The sequence below is a fragment of the Strigops habroptila genome, chromosome 1, assembly GCF_004027225.2.
Source record: "Strigops habroptila isolate Jane chromosome 1, bStrHab1.2.pri, whole genome shotgun sequence".
Classification (NCBI taxonomy): domain Eukaryota; kingdom Metazoa; phylum Chordata; class Aves; order Psittaciformes; family Psittacidae; genus Strigops; species Strigops habroptila.
Genome location: NC_044277.2, coordinates 128,239,374 through 128,249,758, shown reverse-complemented (window position 1 = coordinate 128,249,758; position 10,385 = coordinate 128,239,374). Strand labels below are relative to the sequence as shown.

The 10,385-nt window shown below is 36.4% G+C and overlaps 1 protein-coding gene across 1 annotated transcript; it reads left to right on the top strand.

Moving 5' to 3' along the window:
- Positions 1–2,343: 2,343 nt before the first annotated feature.
- Positions 2,344–9,209, top strand: AGR3 (anterior gradient 3, protein disulphide isomerase family member). Its single transcript, XM_030499153.1, has 7 exons — positions 2,344–2,449; positions 4,588–4,651; positions 5,936–5,988; positions 6,636–6,712; positions 6,975–7,038; positions 8,078–8,161; positions 9,113–9,209. The coding sequence occupies exons 1-7, from the start codon at positions 2,344–2,346 to the stop codon at positions 9,160–9,162; spliced, it is 498 nt and encodes a 165-aa protein (XP_030355013.1). The 3' UTR covers positions 9,163–9,209.
- Positions 9,210–10,385: the final 1,176 nt, after the last annotated feature.

Below are 10,385 nucleotides of genomic sequence, written 5' to 3'. Positions count from 1 at the left end.
GTGATCACAGAAAAGGAAGGGGGAGGGTAGAAACACACAAATTTGGTTTTCAGCTAAAAGGTTCCTCTCATTTTTTACCAGATGAATGTGCTGTTGTTGCTACACAGAGACCTGGGCAGCTCAGGTGTTTTGTGCTCAAATCACACTGAGTTTTAACTAATCAGTTCCAGAAAAAGGACCTTCCATCAGGAGAATTTATCGCTGCTGGTGAGCAAGTATTTCTCATTCTTAACTTTCCTTTAGTAAGGCAATGAGGTACGGTTGATAGATGCATTACAAGCTTAGTTATACAAAAAAAGACAAATGAAAGATGCTTAGAGATTAACTAGCAAAACGTTTGTTCTGACAGAGAGATGAAGGCAATCTGTATGATGTTAGCTGTCATTTTTCTCTCTTAATCAACTAAATAACATTGGATCATGTAACATCAAAAAATCAGAATATTGAATTTAAACTGCCTCCAGCTACAGCTCCATAAATTACCCTTCCAAAGCCCTATTTGGTTTTGATAGGATGATAATCAATTATTTAAGCTTCATATAATTAATCCTATGACTTGAAGAGATTTATACTTTGATGTTTTTATGAATACATCATGAAAGAAAGAACTGATTCATGCATTCCATACCTGCTTTAAAAAGACATTGTCTGGTGTGATTTCAAAGGCATAACTATTTATGTTTAAATAGCATTTTCACATGTTAATATAAATGCTAGATTTTATTGTTAACATCTAACAGATAAACTGACATTAAAGATAGTTATTAACTTTCACATAGAGTTGCTACAAATACTCATTCATCAAGAGTTTAATAGCAGGGTGTAGTGATCTGCTTTTGCTGACTGAAGTTAGTGTTCTGCTAACTGTTTTCCCCAAACATGGGGAAAATTTGAATGGAAATTTCACTACCAAAAAACCCTCACCACCACCCCCCCTAGACTTAACTAAAAGTTATAGTCTCTCCTTCGGAAACACCAGAAAACCTTTTTCTCATTAAATATCAATAATCTCTAAACATCAAATTAATGTGCATAATTAGTAAGCTCCAAAGTAGACTCCTTTCTAAAACTAAGTCAACAATAGCTAACATGAGCAAGCCTAAGGAAGTATGTCCTAAGAAGCACACAGCATCTTCTTTTGCCAGTGCACAGGGCTGTAATTCCATATTGGATATCACCTTTTAAATCAAGTTTGATTTTATATTTTTTTCAGCAATACAGGCATAAGTGCTTCGGGGGATTATTTTTTTGTGTTCAAGCCAAAGCACTTTCTCAGTGGGTCATCCTGGTAACTCCTAAATCTCAGCCTCTGAAAAGTGGAATCTCCAGCAAGAACCAATAAGCTGACTGGGTGGTATCCTGGGTTACATGCATTATCTTTTTTAACTTAGTACAAACCATCAGATACTCACGTAAATATCAGGGGTTTGATGCATAAAGATGATTGTACCAGGCTGAAAGAAGACTTATCAATTAAAAAAAATTGGCTTTGCAATGCTTTTCTTCAACCATTGCTTTTGTTCTCTGACTTATCAAAACCTAAAGTTACTGAACTTCTGAATTATGATCTTTTTGTCAGTAAGAGAAGCAAGCATCTTCAGAATACTGAAACAGCTAGGAGCACAGATGGATTGTTTTATTCAGCAGGAGTAGAGCTGAAAATCAGAGTTTAAAAATGCCATGAAGAATGGGGAAATTTTTTAAGTTTTCATTGCGAGAAACAGCTGGAAATTTCTTTGTCATTTATTTATCTCACAGTCTTTAACATCCTGGTTCACAGAGTGCACACTAAGAAACCGATGGCAATTTCAATATTCTGGAGGGATTTGCCAATTTAAAATGTATTACACTTGGGGGCAAATATTTGTCCATTTTCCTATTTTATTAAGGAGGGTATCATGAGACATCTTTTGACCAAAAACTCTATCCATAAAAAAGATCACATGATTTTACATTTCACTGAAATTAAAAAAACCTAACAGAACAACTAGTAGAATTGTCTTGAAATTGTCATGATCCAGTATTACAACACTGTACTGTTTCATAAAAATCAAAAGTTGGGTGACCAGAAATGAACTGAAATGAACTTTGTGCCCCTGACCACACTGTAGTGAGAACTGTCCCATGCAGACTAATTTTGTCAGCTGAAAGCAGTGTTGCATGATAAAATAAGGCACCTCCATTTTGCACTTTTCTCACAGAGAAATAACCTAAACTGTCACTGTAGTATAGATTGTTAGGATACCACTAATGCATTGATTTACACTGCTCCAGGTGGTGAATCCATTAGACTAAAGCTGTTGCTTTGTTTTCCAGTCTCTTTGTTGCGTTGAAAGCGAAATAATGCTCCATTCGACACTGGCCTTGTCCCTACTGCTAATTGCAGTCTCTTCTAACCTTGCAATGGCAATCAAAAAGGAAAAACGAGCACCTCAGACACTGTCAAGAGGTATTGTATTATCTACCCTATGTAGTTACCCCCTTATCTTACCATATAGATCAACAAATGCTTTTATTTAGAATGTACATGGAAGCACATATATACTTACTGACATATGTTTCAATAGTGTTAAGTGACACTCTAGGTAGTGCATCCTTTTATTCCGTGTCATTTCACTCTGTCAGTTTGTTCTTAAGGGTATGGCTGAGGGCCTCATATAACCTCCATAATTTATATAATTCATAGTGACCTAGTAGAAGTAAATAACCTAAACAGAGTCTCCCAAATCAGGATGAACTTGTAGGACTATCAGTGAAAAAATATTCATCCATACACCATTTAAAAGGTATTTTATTATGGCAACTTACTTATAAACTACTGAAACACAATTTCATAACTTCAGTTGCTATGGAACAATTTTTCTACAGACCCATTTTTATACACTGAACAACAGTTTGAGTCATTAGTGGGTTTTTCTCAATGACTTTTTTCTCTTGCTTTTCATCAAAGTCACAGTCACGCTTTGCAGTGAATAATTCACTTCCTTGCTGTGCATAATTTTCAACCTGGATGTTAACTAAAGACCCTATTTTAAGTTATTTCTGTCTCATCAATCGTTAGGAATACAAGCAGAGAAAGAGGTTACTGAGGTCTTTTCCTCTTCTCCATCTTCCCTCTCCTTTTGGGCCTATTCACACCAAAAAAATCTCCAGCTCCCTTCCTGACCTCTTCTGCACACTGTGCAAAGCCTGCAGAACCCACAGCTCACCTCTGAGCTCTTCCCATATAAAGCACTGGCAAAGCCCCACCTGTCACAGAAGTCCCATCTGAGCCTAATTGCTCAGGGAGCACTTGACAAAATCATGCAACACCTGGACTAACCAAATTGAAATTGCAAATCATTTCTCCTAAGTGGTATCCCTGGAGAGAGGTTATTATCAATGTGGTACCTATGCTTACCTTGCATAGATCAGAATCTATTTTTCCCACTAAGCCTAAATGCAGAAAAAGATAACAGAGTACCTTCAACTCTGGCAACTTTGAAAAAAATAGCCACAGAAAGCAAGTACCAGTTTTCTAATTCTGATTCATTGGGATGCCTTGAGCGTTTTACCTGTAATTTTCACAGAGCAAATGGGAATACTCAAACCTGCTGCAAAATGACCCTTGCTGACTCCTCTGTGCAGTTACCTATGTCAGCAGTTGACTTCAGCCAGGGCTGATCAACATGCCAGAATCCCACCATTAACCAGACAGATCAGTAATCAAAATCACTCTCCTGAAAGAAGAGATGACCTAGTAGCATAACAAGCAATTGTCCCTTGAGATCTGCATAACCAAGCGCTGTCCAGACAGCACAGAAGAAACACAAGCTTAACATGGTCCAGATCCAGAAGCTGTTCTACAGTTCCCTTGAGGACCATCATGAATGGAGCAACACTGCCCGGGAGGCAGGGATCTACTACGAAGGGATTGGCATCTTTGGCATCTGAAGGCATTAAACCAACTGGACAATTTGCTTCTTGAGATCAGTGTATCACCAGCTACGGATGAACTATGAAGCTGATGATTTATTAGGATTTCTATTTCAGTGGACATTTTTATTTAAAAGCGTTTTTTTTTTTTTTTTAATTATATAATTAACTTAAGTACTTGCAACTCCAGAGATAGAAATTCATTACTTTTTGGAGATAAGTTTATAACCCAAGACTGTTCTAACAACATTCATATTAAAATTGATCTTATTTGAGCTGTCATATTTTATTCTTTTCTCTTCTATAAGCCAACTTTCTCTTTAAGCCCCAGGGTCTACATAAAATATGGAGCAAACAACAAAGATACAAAGGATTTGGGTGCTGATTTAGTGATGTCTGAGTATTTAAAAGGTATCTGACAAGTTTGCCAAAGGACTTGAATCGGATACTCAACTAGCTGAGGTTTTTTTGGGGGGGCTGGTTGTTTGGAGTTTTTTAAATCTTCCAATGCACCTATCAGGAAATGTAGAATAAGCATATCTACAATGTTTAGGAAATTTTGACTAAAAAAACCCAAATCTTATTTGTGTATAACTACTGATAAATGTTAAAAATGAATTTGTCATGAGTTACTTGCATGGCCACCAGTTAATCTTTTTGTTATATTTCTAGGATGGGGAGATGAAATTACCTGGGTACAAACTTATGAAGAAGGGCTTTATCAAGCAAAAAAAAGGTAAGAGATTAAAAACAGTTTGAAAGACAAAGATGTTACTCAGTCATGCCTGAAAATACTATAATGAAACAGAACAAAGAAACACCATGACAGCTGATCTGCAGACCCCCCAGTTAAATAAAACATATTTTGTCTCTATAAATAAAAGCCATTGTAGGGGTCTTATGGCTCTGAAGCAACATCATGGACCAATAGTTTAACATTATCATTTCTTTGTCACAAAATCAGTGTTGTCATTTGAATAAGTAATGATAAACAGATATTATAATTTTAAAAATACATCTGTTGTGGGTTTTTTTAAATATTGTGTACCTCTGATTACTTCCTTAAGATTAGCATCTGGAAATCAGTTACATTTCCTTTTGCATGGTGATCTACTGCCTCTGATGTTTTCCCCAACATTTTATTAGTTGGCATATGTGCACGATGTGCTTACAGTTTCCCACTATCTTAGTAGAAATGAAAGTTTCACTCTGAATCTTCTCTGAGACTGAGCTGAAAATATATATGAGAATTCATATAAATAATTATTTAAATCTCACCTGCAATTTGTTTTAGATAATAATATTGTTAAATTGAAAGCAAGTTATGTTTAAAATAAAACGCAATTCATTTCATGTAACGTGAAAATGTCTAGGAACTAGACATTGACATTAATAGCAGATCAAGATTAATAACTGATTTGCTGAACAATAACAGTAGCTTAAAAAAATACAGGAGAAAATGCACAGCACTAGTTTATGTTTTGACATGCAAAAACGTAAAAAATTGATACTTTACCAAACTGTTTAGAGAAAACATAATTTACTGTATATCTGTTCAAGAAACCTTAAAACTCATGAAATTTTCATAAGAAGTATTTGATGGTAAACCCAATGTTATAAAAAATATTTTATTCCAGATCATATAGATTGTTTTTATTTTCTTAATTATGGAGAACTTCATACCTAAGCAATATTAAATACTTCTTCAGTCTGATTATATACTAACTAGGAATGAAGTTATGATGGCTCTGTTGCTTCTTTCTTCTAGAATCTCTTACTTTAGAAAACCTATTTAGATATAAAATCTCTCTCTATTTCTTTCTTTTATGAAGGAGTTATGTTCTTTTCCCTTGCTCAAAAATATCTGTATTTGTTTACAGAATGTCTGTAAAAAAACATGGGTTTACTGTGGGTTAACATAAAATCAAATGTAATTTGCTTTTTCCAGTCTGCTCATAAAGTCACCCATTTGCATACTTGTCGAATGATCTAACTACATATTTTATTATTATTAATAAAGTAACAAGCCTCTGATGGTAATTCATCATTTGGAAGACTGTCAATACTGCCAAGGTAATTTTGATTTTTTGAGTGTAAAAATTATGTGAATACTTTCATGAGAAACTGCACCTACTTATATATTTATTATGCACTTACTGAAAACTATTTAAAGAAATTAAAGTGGTAAATAAAAATGTATTTGAAAAGCTAAGAATTTATTACTGTTATTTACAAAAACTCCACTGTGAAACTATCAAACAAAGAACATGAAAAATACTCAGTGTTGCTGTCCTTCTATCCTTAATGCAGCACTCAGCAGTTTAAATTAAGATACACAGATTTGCTACTGACTCATTGAACAGATTTAATATTGTTTGGCTCTCCTGTAACTAAAGAAGGACACAAGGACAGGGCTGCTGAAATCGATCTAGTAAGAATTTTCTGAGAATAATGCACTTTTGTCCAGCCGAGACACGGTATCCGTTGAGACGACAGGCCTCACAAATAGCAGAAGAGAGCTTCCCTTTTCATAGCCAGGAGGTTGTACTGACACAGGTCAAAAAACCAAAATGCAGTGGTGGAGCCCTTAAGTGTCTTCTTAGGAATGTGAATCAACAGGGACAGGAACAATGTGGCCAGTCTCTGGCCAACATGGCGCCTAAATGCAGACGGAATGGCAGAATTTGAGATGGACTTCAAAATAATCATGTCTTTTCTAGCACTGAAGAAATCTTTTGCAGAAAATGAAGAGATACAGGAAATGGCCCAAAATAACTTCGTTATGCTGAATCTCATGGTATGAAGGGTTTGGGGCTATTTCACTGGGGTTCTCTTTTTGGTCTGTGTTTTCTCTTTCTTTGTGCTTTTTCATGTCATTTTAGCTAAATAACTCTGGCATTTCAGTTACATGCAAGTACAGGCGTTTGTGCATGTGTATCCACACACAAGTAGCACCTTTATTTTGGTTTTGTCCTCTGCTACAAGACTACTCACAAGTGGTAATACTTCAGCAAAATCTACAGAAATATTTTAATAACTAGCTTTAATTTCTCTGCCAGCACGAAACCACAGATAAAAACCTGTCACCTGATGGACAATACGTGCCTCGAATCATGTTCATAGGTATGTACGATATTTATGTATCTTCAGAGATGTGATATCCGAATCTATACCAGTGTCCTCCTTTGGGAACATCAAAATGATTCATTGAAAAAAAAAAAAAAAAAGCCCAAAATTTATCATTGCCATGGCATTACTTTGGAACTTGGCAGATCTGAGTTCAATTCTCCCCCGTCACAGACTTTAACTCTCGTAAACTTCCTCAGATTACAGATATGTTGGGAGGGTACTTAATTTGTGCTTGGGGCCAAGATGCTTAAATATCTGTTAGCATATGGGCTTTTGCTCTCCGTGCTTCTTGCTAATGTTCTTATAAAACAAAGTTTACTGAACACAGTCCGATATCTGACTGAACGTAGATGTCTACAGTGTGGACATTACCACAGAGCAAGTCAATGGTCAGTGACATCTAAGGAATGATTTATCCCATCATAAAGCAGACTTCTGGAATAGATAGAATGAATCATGCTTCAGAGTGCCTGTTCCTTTTCACTGACTGTACAGGGAGCCTATAGTGACAAGCTCTGTGGTGGCATCCAAACTTAGATGAGATGAAGCCCACACTCAGACAAAAAGCAATGTAGTAGCAGGAGTCTGTTGATTAACAAAAAGCTTGGAAGGGGGACTGGGAGAAGAGATGTCCACAACAACTTGTTCCCATGATGGGAACATTAAGAATCACAAGATTTTCATCCTGAAGGCTCTAGGTAGGTCATGCAAATATTGCATTAGGTATACGTGACCCTCACTATGTGTGCATCCAGTCAAATTAGCCTCTCCTGATGTAACCTCAGAACCTGTAAAACGGGATATTTTTCTTTAAATATGGGTGAAATGCTTGTGTAGTCTGTCACTTTAAAATACCTGCATAATATAAAAGTGAACATTAGCTTTTGTTTGGATTTCTCCAAGTAAAAAGTAGTTGGTTGGAACAGGGAGTAAAGGCATCATAATTACCTCATTGATGAAAGCAGAACACACAGAAAACACATTCACTTCTTGTGGGAATGGAAAGCAGTGTTTAATACAATTACTTTTTCAGACCCATCTCTCACAGTAAGAGCTGATATCACAGGAAGATACTCCAACCGACTTTATACTTACGAACCACAGGACATACCAATCTGTAAGTGTCCCCTTTGTTGTGTTACTCTGCATTTCACACTGTAAGCAGCCAGATACACCCCATCCAATCATTCTTGCTTCAGAATATGTTAAGCTCTCAAAGTAATGAATAAAGACTGTGTGTGAGCATTTGCAGTAGAATCATAGAATCATAGGTTAGGGTTGGAAAGGACCTTAAGATCACTTAGTTCCAACCCCCCTGCCTGGGCAGGGATGCTTCATACTAGACCATGACACCCAAGGCTCTGTCCAGTTTGGCCTTGAACACTGCCAAGGATGGAGCATTTACTACCTCTTTGAGCAACCTGTTCCAGTGCCTCACTGCCCTAAACAGATTATAACAGTCTAACCTGTTCTAGCAAAACACTTAAGCACAGCTATTGTCCCACTGAATTTATTGGGACTACTCAGTTAAGACAAAGATCATGGGTGAGAACTTTCAGGATCAAGATCTGAGCAGTTTGCTGGAGAATGGTGAAAGTCACTATACTCAAAGGTAACTAACTGCACAATGTAAACAGCCAGTGGTGGGAGGGAATCAGTAAAGAAATGCTGGTGGTTACCTGACTAACACCTAACACCCATATTTCAGAAAGGAATGTGATTTTTCAGGTTGAGCTAGCCTTTACCCTTACCATCTATCTGACACCAATGCAGTATCTCACCACAAATATGCACGTCACATCTGATTACCAGACTTGCTGTTGGGAAATGAAGGAGTTGAAAGGAGTGTTGTCGAGTCCCTTTAAGTTAAACATTTTGATTCATTAAACTTTTACCTTCTATTTCAGTATCAATGCCAGAATTTTCACAATAGATTGCTCTAATATATAATGTGTGACCATAAATTAATTTCAACGTGAACAATTTACTAATCAAAGAAGGTGGGTTTTCTAATAGTAGAAATGCACTTTAAGTACATTTTTACAGTTCTTATTCATTTTTCTTTCAGTAATAGAGAACATGAAGAAAGCACTACGCCTCATTCAGACAGAACTGTAGCCAGGAAGTGTGAAATGACCATAGCCTCTATGAGGTAAAGCTGCACCTCTCTGTCTCTACTAGCATTTTGAACTCTTAACAAGCAGCTTTGGTATATCAGATTTAATAAGAAATTTATATGTACTATTTGAAGAACAAACATAGAAAGACTATAATGCCCATTTGGAAAACAAGAGGAGAAATCTATTAAACACTTTGAAATTAGTCATCTGAATAACTGAAAGTGATGGTTTAAGGTGCAGCAACTTTGAGTTGTATTTTATCAATCCAACTATGGCTTTGTCAAGTCAGCTAAGGCTTCTGACCAAGATTTATAACCAATGTTTTTGACTTCTGTTTGCAATTTATTATATAGGTTATTGGTGCATCTCGGCTCATAGTTTTTATTTTTACTGCAAGAAGCTTGTTAGTCATTAGTGTACCTCTGCTTTATGCATTTATTTCTCCTTAAAGGAAAAAAAATTTTGCTGGCAAAGCAGAAAGGAAGGCTCTTCCTGTAGATTTTTGAAGAGTTTATACAGAAATAAACCAGTGATCTGGGCTTAGCTTTCTTCTGTGTAATTCTTTAACTGTCATTCCGGTATGCTGAAAACAGGACAGATAGTTCACACTGAGAATGTGGTCTCTGTGAGGTGATAATCATCAAATAGCAACTACAGGGTTTGCTATGATAAAGATACAGTGAAGCAACAGAGATGGAAGGAGATAGTCCCAGAACTCCAGTTCTGAGCCTAAGTGATGCTTGTAAAGTCTGGTATGGGAAAAATGAGCAGGATTGTCCTTGCTCTTTTCATTTAAATGGCAGTTGAGTCATGTGAAGCTCATCCCAGGTCACCCCTTATTTTAATGTAGCATCTCAACCCAGACATTGAGGTGGCAGCTTGTATATACAAAGTCTTCACAAAATTTCCCCAGGATCACTATCTGCAAGGGCAGACATCTGTTTTGAGTAAAAAGCTGAAGTCAGTTGAAATAGTTTTTTATCCTAGCAATGTGCTTTTTCATTAGAGCAAGATAGTAAGCGATTCATGTGCAGTAAGAGCATGTATGTCATGTTACATGCAAAGCTATGTTTGTGCTACCTACCATTTCCTATGAGGTTGCCTGTATACATATATAAAGGATGAAGAAAGGATCTTTGCAGGACAGCTTTGCTGATTTAAAATACCTAGTATTAATTTGTCATGATTGAGTCATACTGGATATATGTATGACTTAATAAG